This window comes from Rissa tridactyla, chromosome 1 (genome assembly GCF_028500815.1).
Source record: "Rissa tridactyla isolate bRisTri1 chromosome 1, bRisTri1.patW.cur.20221130, whole genome shotgun sequence".
NCBI classification, from domain to species: domain Eukaryota; kingdom Metazoa; phylum Chordata; class Aves; order Charadriiformes; family Laridae; genus Rissa; species Rissa tridactyla.
The window spans coordinates 153,902,474-153,925,470 of record NC_071466.1 but is presented as its reverse complement, the minus strand read 5'-3'; the positions used below and the strand labels follow the sequence as shown (position 1 = coordinate 153,925,470).

Genomic DNA, 22,997 nt, shown 5'->3' with positions numbered 1-22,997 from the left:
AATGACCATTCCATCCTTCTCCTTATCCTTACTGAAGAGATGTTTGCCCAAGCCCAGCTGCGTAAAGGCTGCCACTTTAATCCTGAAATCTGTGAACAAACTTCATTTTCTCTATACAGATTTCACATCCCAAGAAGACTTTGTATCTCATTTACCTTACACTAAGATTGTGATAAGCAAACCAAGTTAAAAAATTGTTGCTGAGAGAATATTAAGTCCTACAGTGGTATTTTTTCACACAAGAAAGCCAAACTGCTTTCACACAAGAAAGCCTGTCGTTTTAGAGCAGAAATCGTACACGCTGCTAGATCTTTCCATGCAGCATTCTCTCTATATAACATCAGGGCTTTTTTTTCTAGATTAGGTACCATATATCTGGAGTTATCCAGCTATTTTTATTGATGGACTTTTATGGCTATCTCAGTTATGGGAGCTGGAGACACCACAGTTACTGCCTACAGAGATGTGAAGGTCTTGCTGACTCAACTCCTTCCCATCGAACCATTTACCTATGAGAACAACCAATCATTTTTCAATCAGAACCTCAGGATATTAAATTCCCCTCATAGGCAGCTTTGCTTTCTGAATCTTACTAGAAATCAAAATAAAAACTATTATTGAACTGGTCCTAAAAGTTATTATACCATTAATTTGATATTACTTCACAAATTTATGCTACTTGTTAATGCTAGTGCTACTTGGGCTTGCTCCACAAAACTGGTGCTGACGTAGTAATTACGGCTACGAATAAATGGATACATAAATCAAGACAAAGTAAGCAAGCAAGCAAGCAAGACATATGTGCCTTGCTCTCTTGAGCAATTGATTCAATAATCTGTTTTCCTGGGCTTAGGTCTGCAGCTTCTTATAGCAAATCTTGCCCTTTGTTTTTTTGTATTACAGAGTTTTGTGTAGTCTGTTTGCAGTCTCACCTAATGTTTAATGATTATTTGAAAATATTACTAAAGAAAATATAGCTAGGTTAAAAAGAAATATCATCAGATACTCCCAAATGCATTAAACTAGGCAACATCTTGTCATGTTCAAAGACTAATTTATTGTATGCTGTTAACGATTTAAAACTGGACTGCTGGAGCTCCAGGCCCACTGTGGCAGGAGGAGACAGAAACAGAGATTCCTTTGGGGCTCTGCAGTCAGGTAAGTCACTGTGAAGAGAAGTGAACACAATTCAAGTCTGGAAGTGAAAACTCTGCTTATTTTCTCTTCTGATGAGCCATTTGCCCCTGCGTACCTGGATAATAGAGGACGTCAGTGCACTGTGGCGAAGGGTATTGCCAGGAAAACTCTACAATTCTGGTTTTAATCTGATGTTGCAGTGCTTCTGGTGGTCACTAGATAGCACTCGTGCTTCCCTGGTTAACGGTCTGACTTCACTACTGAAACACAGCCCCAAATACCAGACCCAGGGGCCGGCTGCTGGTCTTCCCCTCTGGATCTGAATGGCCAGATTCTCTAGGAAAGCCAGGTCTTTGCCATTTTTACAATGCATATAGAATCACAGAATGGTTTGGGATGGAAGAGACCTTTAAATGCCATCTAGTCCAAGCCCCCTGCCATGAGCAGAGACATCTTCAACTAGATCAGGTTGCTCAGAGCCCCATTCAACCTGACCTTGAATGTTTCCAGGGTTGGGGCATCTACCATCTCTCTGGGCAACCTGGTCCAGTGCTTCACCACCCTCATGGTAAAAAAATTTCTTCGTTATACCTAGTCTAAATCTACCCTCTTTTAGTTCAAAACCATTACCCCTTGTCCTATCGCAACAGGCCCTGCTAAAACGTTTGTCCCCATTTGGTTGTCCTCATCTTGGTTTCCCATATAACCCCAACCAAAAAAAAAAGCTTCACCTAAAGTGTCTCTGTTTGTAGTGTGAGAAATACAGGGGGGTTGTAACAGCATTGCGACAAAACACAATGAGCTGTGATGTGACCCCTCTGGAGGCTGAGGAGGCGCCTGGGCATCCAGCCCCCCACCGGCTGCAGGCTTCCCTCTCGCAGGGGCTGCCACGGCTCTTCCCTGCTACCTTGGGCACCAGCAGTGTCTCCCATACTACATAAGGGATGGAAAGGCATAATTTCATATTAACATCCGCTTCATTAGGGCTTGAGGAAGGTTTTAACAAACCAAAATTCTGGAGCACGTGTGAGAAACTGAACCAGATGTCCTCTGCAGGGTCATCTAAACTGAAACGCACAAGGGAAAAATACCCCCAGCCTATTGCTGCTTAAAAACTTACTATTTTGGAGGGGAAGAACTCAAGGGGATGAATCTTGACTGCTGTTTTTTGAACATGAGATGTGCTTTGGGTCCTGGGAAACACACATTACTTGAGGTTGGAAGTACTGCTAGCGCGTAATAAAACTCCCCCGCCCCTGTAACTTTAAATCTCTCCTTTTATATTATTATGTCTTTTAACTTGAAAGTTTGAGGGTTCTTGATATTAGGTTTGCATGAACAGTATTGCAAGATTCTATACCCAGCTGTACAGTTACCAATAGCTACGCAGCTATCCAATAAATAAAAGTTTAATTAACAGCACCTCCTTACTCAGCAAATCTATCTCTCCCATTTCAGTGAGCACCCTGTAGGATGATGCTTTATTTCTGACAGCAATAAAAGAGCAAGACTGAGCCAGATTCTCTGGTAGTATCAAAAAATAAATGATAGCTCTATGCTAATGGAAAAAATCTTTAATTTGGAATCTAAACACGTAGACCTCAATTGCGTCTTAGTTACATTTTAACTACATGGAAAATCCACATATAATTGCTCAGAGCTATTATTGCTTAGCTAGAGATGGTATTTAATTACTTGAATTAATATTTAACGTGTGTTGTATTGGGGGGGGGGTGGAAATGCTATAACAGACTCAATGTATATTGAAATATTGCTGCAATTTAAAAATCCCCAGTACTCTAGAAATGCAGTTACAGATCCAACAATCAATTCAACTTGAAACTGTAACTTCAGACCATTTGACTATTGGGAATTTTAACACAGAAAACCCATCGCTGTCACCAGCTAATAGTATCCCGTGCTGTTAACCAGGATTCACGCCCCCATGTGGGGATGGCTGCACGATTTTCAGAGGAGAAAAGTCCCCGGCAATCTGGAACAATGACTCTGCCACTGCAGCAACTTGCATTCAGACTTCATTCTGGACATAAGGAGACGCACCGAAGGAAACAAAACTATTTGCATGCTTAAATTTAACTTTTTGAAGTGTTTGCAGACCTGGGATCTAATAGATACAAAGGGCTTGGGAGGATATACTATGCCAGAAAAAATGAAAAACACACCATTACATGTTCCTCTTTTGGCATTTGATATGAAATGCAGTAATTCTCAGTTTATTTGCACTGGTGAAACATCAAAAATAAAGTGGTATGATGAGTCAATTTTTTTAAGCTGTGAGAATTTTCAAAATAATAATTTGAGATTTTTTATTCTCTTAAAATATAACTTTATAATTAATCCTTCTCAAAATAAAAAATTGCAGTTACTGTTTCAAGTCATCTTTATCATGTAGTGATGTCCTTTTTCTTAAAAAAAAAAAGAAAACCTTGTTTGTATTTCTTAAAGGATGTAAAACGTCACAATGGCAGGAGAAATTATTTCTGACTAAAAAGAAAAATTATTTAAAAAATTTCCAACCACCTGTATGTAACAAAAATAACTCAGCATTTCACCTATCAAAGAAATGCCCAGCTTCTGTCCATCCCAAAGATGCTAGTCCCGCTCTTACGCCTGTCATTCTCTTCCTGAGGCACGCTTTGGCTTTTGCGGCATTTATTTTTAATCCCCTAAAATCTGCTGGGGGACATTCAAGTTTTGCAGCCTGCGGAGTGTTACCAAGAGCCAAGAAGAACGTAATGGGTTGCTGGGACCATTTGCTCCACTAAATCCCACCAGGGGGGCCACGCGCAGCTGCTGAGGTGCTGGCCCAGGTGGTCTCCCCTAAGCTTGCCTTCCCCATCGCTCCCGTCGGTACCTGCCCTGACGAGGGGCCAGCACGCCCCTGAGAGCCTCTCCATGCACACTCCGGTGTGTTTTCCGATGTTGGAAACATTTTCATTTCACAAGAATAATAGGACCATGCCCGTGCATCAGGCTGGGTGGTAGGTGATGCCTCCCCGCCCCTCTGCTTTTCTCTCGCCCCACAGGAAAGGCTCTTCTGCCTGTGCCCTTGCTGAATGCTGGGTGCTACGCAAAAGCAGAGCTTAAAAGCTTAAAGAGGAGGGAAGGAGGGAGGGAAGAAAGGTCTGCCCTCACCATGATTGAGTGAGAGGCTAAATAACCTGTGAGTAAAATGTCTGCTCCAAAATACTCCTGGGAAAGCTTCTAAGTGACCTGTATAAATAACAGACATTCCCGACTGACTGCTTTATTAGCATCTTACCTGCTTGTTGGCTTTCAGCACTGCTCTCAGTGTCGCAATCTGCTCCCGCTTCGTACTCAGGAGTGATTTCAGTTTCAGTATCTCTTCCATTAAGGCCTCCTTGTCTTTATCAATCATGGGCGCCAGCTCCCGAGCTGCAGCACGCTGGCGCGACAGCTGCAGCGACCGATCGACAGCCTTCTGCAAGTGCTTGATTTGGTCCCTTATTATGGCATTGAGGTTGTAGATGTTCATCGGCTCTTTGCGGATGTCACTGGTATCGGAGACAGGGGAGGAAGGAGGGGCTGTGATGACAGGAGAAATGGTAGGTGTTTTCGTCGGGCTCTGTTCCTTGCCAGGCTCTGTGGCCTCTTTTGTCACCTGCTCGGTCGGGGTCCTGGCTTCTACGGGTGACGCCACCCCTCTTCTGGCAAGCCGCGGGGAAAGAAGACCTCGAGGGTCATCTGGTCCTTTCAGGCTCCCGCTGCGGGTGACTCTGCTTTGCCTGTAATAGTCCAACATGACCCTGTTTGGTGTCTCGTTGTTGCACAGGCAGACGTGATGGTAGAGCTGAGCCAGCTCCTCGCTAAACGTCACCAGTTCATCCTGGGCGGTGTTGAGGGTATTATGGTTTTCATTTGCTATGCTTGTCATCCTTTGCAATTCCTTTTCCATGTGGACCATTTTTTCCTGGCTTTCCTTGGTTGACTTCTCCAGGTTTGTCACCTGTTCGTCATACGTCTGGATTCTGCTCTCATACTTGGCCTTCTCTTCAGTGTAGTTTTCCACATAGTTATTATATTTCTCCTTTAAGGCTTTGATTTCTGCTTTAAGGTCTATCACCTCAGTAACAGCTACTTTGTATTTACATTCTAGGATCTCCAAACCATTGATGTCCACTTCATAGTCATGTGCTTCCTCGCCGGGGTCTCGGCCCTTCTCACAGTCAAGCTCAGCTTTCAGCTCCTTGTTGCTCTGCAGCCCCCTCATGGCATTCACGTGCTCCGTGAGCCTGTGGACTCGCTCGTGTTGCTCGGTCAGGGCTCCCTTGGTGTGCTCCAGCTGCGTCTGAGACTCCTGCAGGTTGGCTAGGAGAATGGCCTTCTCTCTTTCCACCTGCAACAGAGTCAAAGTAAGAAATCCAGAATCTCGACCTACCTGTGCCGAGCACTAAACTCTGCCATCACATTCATCTCTTCTACTCTTCCACTCTCCATACACAACTTGAAGGTTTCAAAGAGATTTTAGCCATATATCCCTAAACCATAAAACTAAGTCAGAGAAAGGTACGTATAATTTGTACAGGGCTATGTAGTCCCAGCCTCTGTTACAATCTGCAATATCACTAGGTCACGACCTTATGCGTTGCCCACTGAAGAACTACTTAGTGCCCAAGCACTGAATGCCTAGTCAGCTAGAGTGATGAGAATGAATTTACTACGACGCATGTTCCACAAATTTTAATAGGCATGAGCTGCACCACTGCCAACTACCAGTCAACTATAAGCCTTTCCACTGGTACATACACATTTCTCAGTGGAGTTTGAATTTACATTCCCTGTGAAGAGCTCTACCAATCCTTCACAATATTTATTTATATCTTTGGACTGTTGCAAACTTTCATTAAGACTTGATTACTGAATGCGACTACAGTAAACAAATGGCTGCGTGTATTTCCACAGATTAGATTAAATAACCTGCCGTGTGGGAATAAACAGAGATCAGGAGACTGCGCGCATGCAACTCCCTGGACTTAACTATAAGCAAAATCCAACCTTTTAAGTACAAGGCAGAAAAAGCAGGATTTGTGGTATAACTAACAAAGTACTGGTTCTGACCTAGTGAGCTCCTTTCTGAGTATCTACAGAGAAATGTGGATGTTGAACAGCAGAAGAGGTCATGGAGGAGGACTCTAGAAGTCTTAATGCACAGCATCTTAAAGCAAGTGAACACGAAAAACCAAAGTTTGATCTGCTCAGGTATTTGCTATTCATGATAACACCCCTGAAAGACTCCCATTTCAAGTTTTAAGTGTAATGCTCCAACTTTTTTTTCTATGCCTTTGTCCTGTTCCGGGTTGTGAATTGGGAATCAGAGGAAGGTACAAGGACTTGCTTCCACAGCTTTTTCCAACAGGATCCTGAGCCTACCGGGTTTTCTGCTCTTTCTCTCCCACTGTTGCAGTATTTCAGCCCTGCATTTACACGTGCAGTGAAAATAGCCTGCTCCACGTTTCCTTTATGAGCGGGTAAATTACTAATTCTGAGAATTCAAAGCTATCCGTTCTGAAAAACCCTTTAAAAAGTATTTCCTTCCCTATCAGCATCCCGGCAGGCAGTATTTGGAAGAGAGTCAAATCAGCCATGATGAATCTTACTGAAGGAAAAGAAAAGCCTTTTAGAGACTGAGGGTATTAATGCCATCTCACAAAATGCTCCAAGCAGCGCTTCAGACTTTTGAGCAGTGGCTGCTGCTCAGAAGTATTAAGGCACTAAAGCATGTGATGATCCCCTGGTTTTACAGACAGGCTTTCAAAACATGGCCTCTATTAGAACCTGCAATCAATTGCAGGCAGAAACTGTAAGAATAAAAATAGAAGCCATGTTAAAAACACCTTTAAAAAAAAAATCAGCCTAGTTTTCTTGTGTACAGGTGACTGATGGCTTAACAATTAAAAAAACAGGGCCAAACCTCATCATTATTTTATGATCCAGGAAGAGCCTGTCTCCTTAGGTACAGGGTGCTCCACTTTAGGCACCGCATAGCCTGTGCTGTAATGCAGAAGAGGACAGCCACGTACTACGAGTATATTGGTACCTTTCTCCATTTGACGCTGTTTCCCCATTGCTGCCTCAGTCTCCGCCTGCCGCCCCCGTTGCTGCTCACCCCCCCTGTGTCAGCCCACTCTTGTTAAGAAAATCCCAAACAGAACAACCTTCCCCTTTGCCAAGAGCATCTTCTTAAAAGGTGGCCGCTCTCCACAGATTTCTTGGTCAGACCCGTCCTGGGCAGTCTCAGAGAGCTCCCCAGCAAAAGCCTCCTCTCTAGCCCTCCGTTTGTTCTTTTTTCCCATGGAGCAGTCTGCCCCACGTCTGCCCTCCCCAGAAACTTTCACCTGAACTCCAGTTGTTACCACCTTGTACAGCAGGCTTAGGTGTTAATTGCGTTACCCTCATCAGATAATGAAGGTTTTTATTCCTTCAGGCTGGTAAGGTGAGCTACACACCTGCATGAAAATCTGAGTTTTGGTTAATTTAAAGGACCACCTCACCTTATGGCGAGGAGTCATATGGATAATAAAGATCCATACATTACATACCAAAGGCAGTTGTCTTTTTAAGGTATATGGCCCCACTGTGGGTATATTCACATGAAGTAGGCAATTAACTGTTAATCGCACTAGCATAAAAATAAATATAGAGCTTACAGCCAGAGAGCCCTTCCTTTGAGAAAACAAGTTGGTGTTAAAGCAGTACGGTATTTCAGTGTGTGCCTAAATTAATCAGACAGAATTGATCCTGACAGATTACTGATCTCAGCCGTCATACTCTATCATGAAGAAAAACTGTAACAGAGATAATTGGGATCTTTATGATCATTTCTCTTCTGAACACAAATGTGTTCTGGAAACAAATACTTCCTTCAAAGAGATAGGATTTTTTTTTCCAGAGAAAACATGCAACTTTTAAAACCCACATACCAACTTGGACAGTAGGTGAAATGAAATACATAGATCTACTAAATTTTACTCATTTTAGTCCAGTAATTATGGATTAAGTTAATCCAATGCTGTTAAAATTATAAATACATGCTTCTACTTCCATGGAAAAAAAACCCCAAAGCTCCAACTCAGCCCTGAGCACACCTTCTGAATATTAATGGCTCTGCTGTTTCCAAGTTTGGTAATTATATTTTTTGTTCCAGGCAACACTATACTCTCATTTCCACCCACAGCAAACTTTTGGGAATTGCAGTTATTTTTAAGTCCAGTTGGTGGGGTTTTTTTGACATTGAAATTACTAGCTGCAGTAAGGATGTTTATCAACTTGAAATTAAAATAAAAGCATTTCAAAAGTCGCTGTACCTATTTTGCAATGCATCCTTCCCTTCAAAGATTTCAGTTTGAGGCAATTTCATTCCCAATTTGCTCTATAGTTTGCAACTATGGAAACCAATTTTAGGATTGCTATTTATCCTTTTTTTTTTTTTTTAAAATAAAAATATCAGAATATCAGTGAAAAATTCCTAGTGGAGACTGGAACAAATCAACTGGACAACTCAGTTCAAGAACCCTGAACCTCAGCTGTTGATATCCTCTGATCTTTGTCAGAGAGTACCAGGCAGCTGGAGAAGACAGTCAGAAATTGGGCTGCATGACTTTTTTTTTTTTTTCTTTTTTTTTTAAAGAGAACTTATTCTAATTTTTCCAAATATGATGTTGGCCTCAGGAATAGGAAAAGGATTGCCACCGAAGGAAGAGTGTCCTGGGCTTTAAAGATGAGATGGAGAATTCTTCCCGCTGGACAACAAACATGAAGGAAGAGCAGAAAGCCTTGAGCTTTTCTGAGAAAATCTTGGAATGTAAGAATTTTCAGCAAGACTTTTGTTACCTAGCAGGTTTTTGAAGATGGAAAGGGAACGATTACAATTAAATCTCTCCTAAGGACCAGCACAGATCATGGAGCAGCAGCATCCTAAAGCTGCAGAAGGAATTACACCTGTCATACTAGCTGTTTTAGTGAAGGCTTCTTTTTGACACTGAGGAGTGAAAAAATTTGCCACACATGTACAAAATGGCAAATCTGAAGTTTGCTTCTCTCAAAAAAGGAGCCTGTTATCCTATAGACATAAAAATAGTTCCCAAGAGAGAGTCAGTTCCTTCAGCAACTCTGCCATAGTACATACAGCCTCTTCAGAAAAAACAAGAGGAACGCATACCAAATATTGAGATATGGCTGAACGAACACCACACTGTGGAGGAGAAAAGAAATCCAATTTTGATGAAGAATTACCTTTTGTCAGCTTGAACCTGATTAAATCTCCCAACTACTCCGAGGAAATTTTGGAGGTTTTTTCCCATTTAATTTGTGTGACCCAAGGTGAGCTGATGCAACTCAGCAGAGAAGATGAGAACTTTAAAAAAAGTACGCATCAGCAATTTGCATTAAGTCTTTTCAGTATCTAAAGAAACCAGGTTTCCAGCTGGGTCTAGTTTTTCTTTTTAAACCTTAAACCTTTGAATATGATTAGAACACTGAGCAATGGTGGCGGCTATTGGAGTGAGGGTGGTAGGGCCGGGCAAAGCCATTCTGACTGAAAAATGGTTATATTTATTTTCTAGGGTCCTCCTAGGGTCCTATAGGACCCTCAACAGTTTGTGGCTAGTGGCCTTCAGACTATTTAACTATTTAACTAATATTAACTATTAACTATTAAACTATGACTGTTTAAGAAGTGTAAAATAAATAATTAATGTTAAAGTCAGAGACCATCAAAACATCTGCAGTATCTTGGAAGTAGAAGTCTGATGATTTATCAAGCTCAATATTTAATTTAATAAAATCAAGACAAAACATACTCAAACAATCTTGTTTCTTCATTTCCAAACAGCTTTCATTCCAAATTTATATTCCATAAACTTAATTGTAAATTATGGTTGAAAATGCTTACGCCGTATGTGATCATTTCAAAGCCTGTCTTCTGAAGCTGGTTTTTTTTTTTTTCATTTTTAAAATTATATTTCTGAATGAAATCAAAAGTTGCATGTAATATATACGTGCATGTATTATATACATAAATGTATACGTACATATACATGCATATTTTTATATATACATATATACATATATACACAAACTACACTGTTTACATTTTTAATACTGGAAAAATTTCTGATACAATTTTTCACAGAAATAAAATTCCTAATTTCAAGCTTTCCCACTTCAATTATGTATGTCTTGCATCAACGTTATTTGTGCAAAGCACTAGATGTCATCAGTGTTTGCCATGTCACAGCTTAGATCAAAACTTCCCACGGTGAGTTTGGCAATGAAGTAAATAAAACAATTAACTCTTCAGCAAATATAGGACACGTCACATAGGGATTTATTGTTCTCTAGCAAGCACCGAGAACTGGGTTTGCTCTACTTTACTTTACTTCCAAATCGCCTTTTACTTTTTAAGCAGTAAAGGATTTACATTTATCCTCTTTAGAAGAGGCACTTTTTGGAAGCCGGCAGCCAGAAAATGCTGGATGTTTCCTTGATGGTGCCAAAACTTTGAAAAGCGCTTGAAAAAGCTCTTGTGACAGAGAAGATGCTCAACAGCTTGGGCAGCGGGACCCTTTCTCTGCGTGGCACTGTACGCCTTTCTAAGGTGATGTCAGCATCGGGGCTGGCAGCTTGCGCTTTTATCTGGCTTGCATCCCAGGCTCCTATTCTGGTCATGCCTGGGCTGGTCTTGGTTGAATAGAGCACAAATGCTCACTGTACGGTCCCCAAGGCACCCCCTGCAGCCTGCGCATCCGCCGGGACTGCCAGGCTGGACAAGGGCGCTCTGTGACATCTCACACGCCACATGCTCTCCGAGCGCACAGTTATTAAGAGGAGCGCTCCTCTCCTTTTGTTCGCTCTTGATGGTATGCCAAATCTTGTTCAAACTGAATGTAACGGCAAAAACTCGCTCTAAGTTACAGAGGAGCATAATCAAGTCTGTCTGTATTTTAGTGGGGGTTTTCCAGATAGCTTTGGTCATGCTGAAGAGTATTTTATTCAACCTGCAATCTCAGGGACATTTCCCATCATCAAACCAGGAAAAAAAGAATGTAGCCATCCGCAACTGCAGCGACTAGGTCCCTTCCTCCCCTTCCCACTAAACATGTGCTCAGATCACACTGACTTTTCACAGAGAGATACTCTGTTTTCCAGGGGTATTTCTAGCAAACTCTGGACATGAAGAAAGCAGAAGTCTGAGAACAGGACGTATGTGGTCAAGAACATCACTGGGGAAAATCCTTGCAGAAGCTGGTTCTAGGGTACATAGGACGTGTGTCTACACACACCGGAAGATTAAATTCAGCTCTTACCTGCATGAGTTGCTGCTTCAGTTTCTGTATTTCAGATATGTTGAGCTCACTGAAGAGGTCAGAGACGGGGTGCAGAGATTCTCCTTTCCTACCCGTTGGAGTTCGGTAGTCACCGTTGAGTTTCACGAGAGGCCCGTGGATATGTCCGTTCATTTTGTCGTCATTGTTGGGCTCGCCCCCATCCTCTGCAAACTTCAATCCATCTACTGATATATTAATATGGTTATTATACATACTATCATTGAGGTTGATATACTGGGAGAGTTCCTTCCTCAGATTGTTCTTTTGCTCTCTTTCATTTTTTAAAGTTTCCAGAGCTTCTTCCAGCTGATGCTCAGCAATCTCCTTCAACCGGATGGCATCTTCCAGCTGACTATTAAGCAACACTGTCTCCTCCTCAAATCGTTTAATCTCATGCTTTAAGCCTTCATATTCAACCTGAATTAGACAAGACAAAGAACATTCATAATACTAAAACTTGAGTCATGAAAACCTGCCATTTATCAGCCTTATTGAAATAGGTGTTAGAGAAAATATAGTTCGAAATACCAGACATTGCCTGCAGCTGCAAAGAACTGGCTGCACAGAAAATGCAAGTGGAGCTTTCCCTGTTCAATACTCCACTGCTCACTTTTTCAGCATGTGAGAATCAAAAAATATAACACCTTTTTCTGAATAACTTCTGCCAATAAACAATGTATTTCATGGAAAGAAGGCTGCTTTGTAGCAGATATCCTGGTAACCACAGATTTGTTATGAATTGCCATAAACAATTTTGGTATGTCATGGTATGTATAGATCTCAGGTTAAAATAGTCTCATATATTAATTACAAGTATTCTGAAGATGACTTCTTATCTAATTTCGTACCAGATATAATGTCACTCAGGCACGGATGCTCTAAAGTATGTGGTGACCTAGTAGTGTTCAAGTACAAAAACTGTAGAAGAGCCTCAACTCTCTTCTCGCTGTGTCACAGAACCCTCTCCAGTGTGCAAGCAGCATTTGATTTTAAAAATTAACCAGCGAACTATTCATACGACCAGCTTAAACTCTAAAATGCCCCAAATGGTTAGAGATTTTTAAACTACCAGACAAATGTAGGAAACAGCGTATCCAGCCACACAATCCTTGAACCGTGTGTTGGGGATGCCGCTTTGGAGCACTCGGCAACCTGTTGCTGAGACAGCGCTGCCTGAAGTGCTTCCCCCAGCGACCTGGGGCAGCCTCACCAGGCTTGGAGGGACTCGCCGGTCTTTCTCCTTCTCAGAGGGCAGGTTCCCTGCCCCACACCTTGGTGCAGTATTTTATCAAGGTATTCTTCGGCAGCGTGGGCTGAGGGAAAACAACTGCCGCTTCTCTCTTGGCAGCTCCTACATTTATTCAGCCCTTTCTATTGTACCTAACAAGAAGCAAAGCCAAGGTAAATCCAATCTAGCTCAAAGGCAGTTGCTCAGCAATATCTAGATGGCACAGCCGATCCTCACTGCAGAACGCCCCCCCTTGCTGGTCCTCCTCATCCTCCTCCTTCACACTGTTGGAAAATCCTGCAGCAATCAAAAGGAAGACCTTTGTTTGTAAAGGTCCTTCTTCATGCTTGACTCCTGGTAAAAACAATCATGCTTTGATTTTTAATTTAATTCTAATCATGTAACTCATCCACCTTTTCATTTCCAAATGCAAAAAAATCCCAGTATTGGGTGAAATAATTTAATAGTTTGGTGAAAGAGGAAGAGAAATACTGAATTTTCATGCTTCCATAAAAAAAGTTTTTTCAGTTGAGGCTTTTCTCATTCATATGCATTAGTATGCTTTATTATCTGCAATTTGAAGGCATTGTCTAGAACATTTTTTATTTTACATATATATATTTAAACAAACTATAGTAAGGTTCTAATGAAAATAAATAGAAACATCAACCATTCCTATTGGAGTAGAATATTTATCAATCTGTCAAAAGTCTTGTACTTAAGTAACTTTGGAAAGGCAAACTTAAAAACCAACGCACTAATCTTCAAACCCAGAGAATGGAAACGTTCCAAACAACAAAGAAAGTTCCAAAGTCATATTGGAAAATGTTAAATAGAAAAGAAAAATCTGTGATATTTTGAAATCTACATTTAGGAATTTGATATCTTTCCTGACTGGAGAGAGATGTCCATCTGAAAAATTATTAAATCCCATCAAGTAGCTATGTTTATAACTTGAGGACATGGAAAAAGAAACCTTTTAAAATTTTAAATCCATATGAAAACCAGAGGTCTATATTACCTATATGGTTACCATCTCATGAATTCTTGCTTGCAACAGCTACAAAAAAGCCCAACCCATATAATGACAGTTTAGCACTAAGACTTGTAACATACGTTTTTTTAAATTTAAGGATTAAAGTACAAAATGCTCTTGAAATTTTATCTTGTAGATCAAAGCTATTTTAGGAATCACAAGCGTATGGATATGTGATGCAAAAAGACTGATTTTTAAAGCCATTCAAAATGTGGCGATGCTTTTTCTCTCCAATGGCTACTGGCATTGGGTTTCATTAAGAATGAAATATTATGACAAATATAAACATTTGCAAATGGATTTTCTTCTGGGGGAAACTAGGAGAGTCTATAAAGGGGTTTTTAATTTTCTGATAGTGTGAAAATGCCTCCTATGAGGTTGGTGAGGGAAAAATCCATGCCTCAAAGGGGGAATTTGCTGTCTTGGTAAATAACTCTGACACAAAGATGATCTACCATAAATTCAGTTTCAGGAGTGTGAAAGTCTGGGTATCTTCATAAATAAGAAAACGATGTACCCATTTCTATTACCCGCGTATTCCCTGTGGCACGGCTCTGTTGTTTTAAATGTTTCAATTGCATCTGTGCTGGAGTGGTAAAATAATAGTAAAAGAAAGCTGAAATAGTACTGCATATTCCTGCAGGAATAAGGCATCTTTCTTACCGAGCTGCCGTTAGAGACTGTGACAGTCTTGGCTGTTTGATAAAAGCCCTGACTGAACCAGGCAGCAAGTTAGGACACAAACCAGGGGCTGCAACGCAGCACTGTTATCATCTGCTACCAGTTAAGGCAATGGTGTTACGGAGTGCCACGTTATGCTGGTCTGGACAGTGTCTACAAGGCAGAAAGCGTTACATCATCCAACTTGGATACTTAAAATATTGATCACGGCAAGTTAACTCTTCTGACGTGAGAACAAACCTCCTTTGTTCAATTTAACGGACAACTGGGTTCCTGATTGCCTCCTCAGCGGTGTATATATATCCAGCAGCAAAGGAATCTGTGCTTTTGTAAGGGGGGTAGAACAGACCCCACGCCCGCTTACATCTGGATGCAATGGGGCTGTTGTTTATAGTGGTTCCTCGGGGCGGATTCTGCACTGCCATGAGAATTACAGCATGTTGGTTTGCCATCAGCTACAAATTACTGTAATGAGGAAAACAAAAGACAAACTAGGAACATCTGATGTCCCTTCGCCTATTTTCGAAGCTTGCTAAACTTGCGGGTTAGCAGGGCTGAGAAGAAAGCAACACTGGTACAGGAAAACCTGAGGAGCAGGGGAAAAAAGGAGAATGGGGAGAAGATTATTTCCGCTTTTCTCCATTTCAGTAGAGGAAAGGACATGCAGGAAACCAACCGAGAGGAAACAGAGGGCTGAGCTCTGCCACTGGGCACCAAGTTCATCGCGCAGGGAGGGAGGAGAGGAAAAGCAGGAAGCAAAAAGATACAGTTCTATCTATATTAATAATTCCTCCACTATTACATAAGTTCCTCAACAAAATATTCCTCCAGGATTTTCCTAAAACTGAGGTAATGGCCTCCTCATACATCAAAACCGGCCAATAACACTGATTCAGAATAAGCGTTTAGCAAAAACACAACTAGAAAAAACATAGAAAGGAACTATCAAAGTGCTCTGCGGGATCACATTATGGAAATCTGAGAAAATGTTGTCATTTTTCAACATAGCGCCTTGAATCTTTCGATGCTTACTTGATTCTGTTTCAGCGTGGACACCAGTTTCTGTAAAGTGATGTTTTCTTCTTCAAGCTCAGTGTAGTCCTGTAGGAGTCTCGCCTCTCGAAACTTGTACTCTCGAATTTCATCTTTCATTCGTATCCTCTGTAGTTCCACCATTTCATTATTCTGATGAGAGAAAATGCAAGTGCGTTACCATTCATGCACAGCCACTTTAATGACGGACACTGCCTTTAGAAAAGGCCAAACAAAAAATTAATCCTCAAATAGAAATGATTTAACAGTGCAAATCAAAACAGCATCACCTTTTCATCTCAGGCCAAGCAGTAATTTCAGGTGTGTGCTAGCAATGCAGAAATGAGAACATCTAATAAAGAAGGTCGATTAAAACAGCTTGAAGATTAGATGCTTATTGAAATGGAAAACCTGGCAAGGCTTTATCATCTCATTGGTTTTATTGCTCTACGATACCGTTGGATTTAAATAAAATTACCCCCTGTTTTCCACCGAAGGATGCTTTCTACATCCATACAGAAAAGCAACGAGTAGCGGCATCTGTTCTGTAAAGCCATCTGTTTCTGAGCAAGGTGCACTCGCCCGTTTGTACCTGCAGGCATTAGAGCTGCACACAGGTAGGCGGGGGGGACCTGCCAGGCTGTAAAGAACTCATCAAAAACTTGACAACTGCATTGCTGTGCTGAGCAGGATGATACCCTGTGAGCCTGAGAACACACAAGGTCACCACTTGATTTTCCCCATTAGCGTATGCAGTTCCCAGACAGCCTTATGAGAGAGGTTGCGAAGGATCCGTTTCACCAAAAATTGCTTCCGTTGGATTCCAGCTCTGACTGAGCTTGACATCAAGGATCTGGTTATTCCAGAAAGACTCTGCTGGCACAACCCTATGCACTATGGGAAGGTGGAGTTAACACACAGCTGGAAAAGAACAGTGACCAACATGGTTAGTAGGATCAACCGCTCCCTCTGCTTTGAAGAGAAGCCTGCATTTTCCTGATTAATAGGAATAGGCATAATCAGCCACGTCTTCTCCTTGGCTGCAGGAGGAACCTGAGCATTGGCTCAGCAGCTGGTGGAGGGAAGCGCTACTGTGACCTTAATGATGGGGCAGAGTCCCCTCGCTGCTGGGGTGTCAGAAAGAGCACGCCTGAGAAGCAGTAATGGGTTTCTATAAAAGATTCCAGTGTGGCGGGAGGGCAACCACTGGCCTGATAGCTACCTAGAAATGTCAAACGTTTAAAAAATTATCGCAGCAGAAACTGTAGTCAGTGAGCTCTAAATAGATCAATCTGTACAACTCACTCTATAGTACACAAAGGATAAAACCACATGTTCTGAATTGAGGATAACAGAACTTGGCTCAGCACCTAGGTTAAATAAACAGTTGTAACCCCCTGGAAAATAACATTGCAAAGCATGGAAAAAAACTACGTTGATGCAAGAGCTACAAAAGCACTTTATAAAATGAAGCCTTTTTATTAAAGAAAAATGAAAACTGTCACCTTCCCCCTACTGACAGCTACTTAAGAAGAAATAAAGACCCTACATGATTTCTTAACTGAAGGCATGCCTTTGGTTTAAAAGATTCCCAGTGGCAGAAGAGCCACGGAGCACTAGATGAAAGTAACTCTCTGCAAATATTCCTGCATCCATCACTGCCTAATAGACCTCCGAGTGAACTGCAAGAATGGCACCGCAGATGATTTCACGAGCTGAAGGCATTCTGTACCTCAGGGCTGCCCTTATACGTTTTGTTTCTCTCAGCAGGTTCTCAGCTGTGGTGGTTATTGACGCTTGCTAGGTGTGGGTATACGTGCAAGTCTGAGGCAGCACGTGAACGACACCAAATGCACGACTCCACTGTGTCAGGTAAAATTAAGCTACTCTGCAACTCTCCCGGTGTTTGGAGGAAGATCAGCCCAGGGAATGAATGGGAACCGGCTGACATCCATCCAACGCATGCAGTCACATCGCTGGTTGAAAGGAAGGTCTCTCCGAAAAGGGAGGAAGAAAAAAAGGTGGCAAGAGATGGAGGACCAGAGCAATCCTGATATATTATTTCCCTGAAAGAGTACAAGGCACTCTACTTTGAAAAAGCCTCTGATAGTAACTCTGTAAGGTCAGAGTACTCCTTTGTCTTTCCTATTACTGTAAACAGCAAAAGAAAAAGGGAGCTATCATCTTGCTGGAGTGCACCACCATTTCTTTAAGATGACAGAAACCACATTCCTTCACTACTTGCAACTGCTCCTTCTCCTACATCATCTTGGACGCATAAACAGAAGCATTTATAGCACTTCTCCTCCTCCTCTTACACATGCAGAAACTATCTCTGCAGAGCAACCTCTACTCCTCATTACTTATGGCATTTGGTCAAGGAAGAAACAGTATGAAAAGGGCAGACTCGCCAGCCGGAGCATCCCACCAGCCGTGCCTGCCGAAGCGCTGCCTGCCATGCTTCCCATGACCCGGGCCAAGGCCTCCGCTGGAAGCAATCCTACTGCTCTGACACAGGGAAAAAACTAACTCAGCACCTCAGAGAATAGGGTATCACCTTTTCAAAGTAAAGTAAAATGTGCTTTTTGGCACTGTAAACACCCTGGGGTTATTCTCCACGCTCCCAGATGCCTCCTCCTACTTGCAAACATCCAGCTGCAAAGCGCTCTAGTGCTGTCACTGCTTCCCATGAAAGGTGATGCTGCCGTGTGACAGGGCAAAAGCCTGGCGTTATTGAGGTTTATGAGTGAGTAGCCACAGGACACGCTGAAGGGCTGTTCTGTTTTCCTTTGTATGACATCTCTATGCATTTTGTGGAAGTGAACTAGTCTTCAACCTACCAAAAAAAAAAAAATCACGCCAAGTTTATTCTTTGTTACTGTCAGTAAGCAGTATAAATTTGTTTCCATCAAACGCTCTGATTAAATACAGTATCTTCTTGCAATTCTCTTATTGTTATTTTGAACTATTTTAAATATTTATTTCTTAAGCATACTATACGCAGTTACAGAAGATAGATCTTGCTGTACAGGTACAGTGGCGGTAAGATGCAAACTTTTTATTTGGCCATTGCATCAGTCCTTTTCTGAGGTGACTTGGACTTGTATGAAAACAGTATGGCAGGATTTAAAACACAAGGCAAAAAGAGTCTGTCAGCAGGGTGGTTATCTGTATGAGCCACTAGAGGACAATGTAACTCAAATTATTAGTAAAATAATTTGTAATTAAACTTTACTGGTAATCAAGCACTGAACATTAAACTTGCAGGATAGAGCAATTGAGCCAGATGCTTTTACTAGGGCACATTTCCAGAGAGGATTCCCTTATGAACTACTGTTATGTGTAAAAACCAAATTAAACCAAGAGGTGGAGCTAATGATACACGAGCAATGTTTTAATGGCTGTAAATTATTTTCAGTCCCAGTCAGCGGCTGAACATGGTGCAACGGTTCTAATGGATTGGTGCCAAAGAAGAAGGAAAAGGCCTTTCTATGAAACTATAGAAAACAACAGAGTCCTTGTCAGCATTGCATCTAATTACACGTGAGCATTAATTGTGGAAGATGTCAGTCACATAGCATGTCTAATGAACCTACACATAACAGAACAGACCACAAGAAATTAAAAACAGAAGGCTCAGTTGAGATAAAGTCTGTTCAGGTCACCTGTCCACTACTACTTAGATATATTTTCAGACTTGCCATATATGAAAAGTCAAAGACATCTCTAGGTTTTACAGGGGCAAGGACCATATCTCTACCATACAAACTTCACTTCAATCCTGGCAGGTCTCCAAACATCAGTGGAATAATAAATATTAAATAATAAACTTTTGTACTCGTGCCGGTTTTCGCTGGGGTAGAGTTAATGTTCTTCATAGTAGCTAGTATGGGGCTGTGTTTTGGATTTGTGCTGGAAACAGTGTTGATAATACAGGGATGTTTTAGTTACTGCTGAGCAGGGCTTATACACAGTTAAGGCCTTTTCTGCTCCTTGCACCACCCCACCAGCGAGTAGGCTGGGGGTGTGCAAGATATTGGGAGGGGACACAGCTGGGACAGATGGCCCCAACTGACCACAGGGGTATTCCATACCATGTGATGTCACGCTCAGCATATAAAGCTGGTGATAGAAGGAGGAAGTGGGACACATTCGGAGTTACGATGTTTGTCTTCTCAAATAACAAGAGTGATGGAGCCCTGCTTTCCTGGAGGTGGCTGAACACCTGCCTGCCAATGGGAAGCAGTAAATGAATTCCTTGTTTTTCCTTGCTTTCACATGTGGCTTTTGCTCTACCTATTAAACTGTCTTTATCTCAACCCATGAGTTTTCTCACTTTTAATCTTACGATTCTCTCCCCCGTCCCGCTGGGAGGAGGGTGAGCGAGTGGCTGTGTGGTGCTTGGTTGCTGGCTGGGTTTAAACCATGACAGTACTTCTTACCAAAATTAAATGCAATGTTTATGAACATATTATTCATTTTTGATTCAGTGTAGATTTTTACAATGCTGTATTCCATATGCTACACGCAGAGCGCATTATATTAATTGTATGTGTAGACACTTTGTAATATCAAACAATGCAAGTGAGAAGGTACTTTAAAATGAAAGAATGGAAATATCTAACTTTGAAAACAATGAGAAAGGGCTTTAAAAAAAATATATGATTCCCCCACGGTCATTTTTTTATTAGAACACCCCCATTGTTGCCCAAGGAAGCCACTTGTTACGGCCTTGTGTCCTATCAATATACCTAAGGAAAGCAAACTGGTCAAGGGACAGTGACCTGAAGCAGGGTATTCTCATCTCCAAGATGAGAAGGGAACTCTGCGGCTCTTGATTTCTTGAACTGTGGACCCATAGACTGAACTCACTGAAAACTGGTGTTGTTTTGAAGCCTTCTTGTTAAAGTGAATGCAGTTCCATTAACTATTTTGATTCTATCTTGGAGTACATAAAAGACTTTTTTTATTTCTAGCTTATATCAACTAGTTTTTGTGCCACACAAAATCGGGGAACTAGTGTTTGGGCCTTTTCCCTACATTTATTTCATCCAAGTTTTCATTAAAAGATTACAGGTCCTTACTGCAGTAAAATATACTATTTTTCACACTGCAAAACAGCCTTATAATCAGAAATTAAGTATATGCCCCAAACTACCCTGAATAAATCACTACTGATCTGTTGGAATATGCAAGCCATAGCATGATGCTGTGCGTAACTTTCTAATTTTCAGAACTCATGAGGAAGAGAACAATGGAAAATTTATGTACTTCCAATTTAATGGCACTGTATTATAGCTGATGCAGTATAAAATCCCGTTCAATCTGATGACAGTTTTATTGCACTAGCAGTAAATTGAATGTAATAGGAAGTTTATGCTCAGACTAATATCCATGATCTCATGTGTTTGTTGACAAGTCTCACTGTAAATTTGTATGTCATGTTTACTTTACTCTGCAGAGGAAAATTAAAGGTATATTTTTCATGAGGAACAATAGGCATATCACGGAAAATACAATTTAACTAGGGTTCAAATTAATTACAAACATGCTGACTTCACATGGAGCAGCACTACCAGCACAACTTTGGCCAAAAATAGGCTTGGGACGTCCTTCAGGATCATTCTGTCACAAAACTAACCTCATTTATAAGTGATTTTGGCTTCTTTTTTAATATATTGTTTTTATCTACTTGGCAACATGCAGGTATGAATAAATTAATGAGAAATTATGAGGAAAAAAATTAACCAAACCCTTAAGTATCTTTGATCCGTTATTTTTAGAATACACAGATATACCCTTAGAAACTTTAAAGCCCAATTATATCTCCTCTTTAGAGGAGATTAACTTCTAATGTGAACTACAGGCACATTTTTTGTTTTCTGTAAACAAAGGAAAATCTAATTCTGCATCATACAGAGAATTCTTCTCACCAGCACAATGTAGCAGGACACCAGGACACCACTGGAAAGCCAGCCCTCCTCCTTTCTACTGATGGAAGAATCCAAAGAGGAAAATAGTACAAGGTAAAATCCCAGAAAGAGCCTTGCCATGCCAGGGAGGAGGCAGCCAGGGAGCACTGTCTGGACTGCAGAAATACCCCGCTTGCCCTGATTTTTCATTCTGAAGGGATAAGGAAAGTTGAGAGAGGAGAGGATGGAAGGGGGAATAGAAAAGCGAGGACCATTTTCTTTTATTTAGCACCAACTGTTTAAAATCCCCAAAGAAGTTCCTCTAGACTAGCCTTAAAATTCCCCTCTCTCGTATACAGGAATACTCACCCTGAACTTGAAAGAATGACATTTTCCACATTTCCACATATATTTAAAACCATAATGGGACTTTATGGATGACCTGGAGTGGCCTGGTCTGATCCTTTTGCAGAATTTGCAGACCAATCCTCCTGATTCACAGATGTAGATGCCTAGCTAAGCAGGGATGGAGCATCTCTTGCAGACCCATTTTTGCTGCCCTTTCAATACACAGATATGTCTATATCCCAAAACAAATTGTTTCAAAGATTCTTCTTCCTTATTGTTAAAAGTCTGCATCCTCCTTTTTAATCTGAATTTATCTGATCTCATCCTTCAAAAAGTTTCATTCAGGTGGCATTATTAGAGTCCATGATGTCGTATCTGATCTAACCAGCTGTATTGACATAATACTTTAAGAGCACAAATACAGCTCGTATTGTCCAAACCCACAAACCACTAACTTTTGCAATTATGTACAATTCTGACATTCCTTAGCTTTTGATATATGATTCATTGTCTCAAAACCAGAAAAAAAACAGGCGTGCTATTGTGCACAAGGCATTGTTGAAAATACATCCGTAGAATAACATAAGTACCTATAATCTTTCCCTTCCATGGATTTATGTACAGAATGACAACACTATCAAAGACAAGGATGAAAAAAGCTACATATTTGTTAGCTATAGCATATTGGACAGAAGCCAGATCAAGATAATCTATATTTCAAATTCCTTCACCAGCAACATCTCTTAAATAAAGCATTTACGTCTAATAACTTAATCATCTGAAATGCTCAATGCATTTAACTGGAATGGCTAAATCTAAAGAAGTAAGGTGAATTTCTATCAAGGGCAATTAAATGGCCCATTTATGTAGTTATCGCAGAGTTTGAAACCCATAATATTTAACATTGTAAATCCTGCTACTTATACATCCCTATAAAATATCTATTTTATTGACTTTAATAAATAAGTATATATAAAAATATAGAACTAAGGAATGTTCTGGTTCTTCAGGTATTTAATTTTTCTGCTAAGTATTATGGTCACGTAATATTATAATGACTTCTTTATAAACTGATATAAACAACAAATCTCTAATCATATGCCTTTATCTGAAAAATAATGGTTCGATTTGACCACATTTATAGCCATTAATGCATTAGTATTAACGCAGTAATTATATATCAATTATATTAATATATTAATTATAACTAATATTAGCACCCTACTACAAACACTGCTAGAACATTCCTAATTCCT

At 40.9% G+C, this 22,997-nt stretch overlaps 1 protein-coding gene across 5 annotated transcripts in view; it reads right to left on the bottom strand.

The window, feature by feature from the left end:
- The window catches only part of BICD1 (BICD cargo adaptor 1), a 184,727-nt gene that overhangs the window by 39,031 nt on the left and 122,699 nt on the right, over positions 1–22,997 (bottom strand). For all 5 annotated transcript variants that reach the window (XM_054220429.1, XM_054220392.1, XM_054220411.1 and 2 more), the window contains 3 exons: positions 15,482–15,634; positions 11,484–11,921; positions 4,421–5,515 (listed from right to left, as the gene is read on the bottom strand). In XM_054220429.1, the coding sequence (XP_054076404.1) occupies positions 4,421–5,515; positions 11,484–11,921; positions 15,482–15,634 (1,686 nt within the window). The remainder of the gene's footprint in view (positions 1–4,420; positions 5,516–11,483; positions 11,922–15,481; positions 15,635–22,997) is intronic.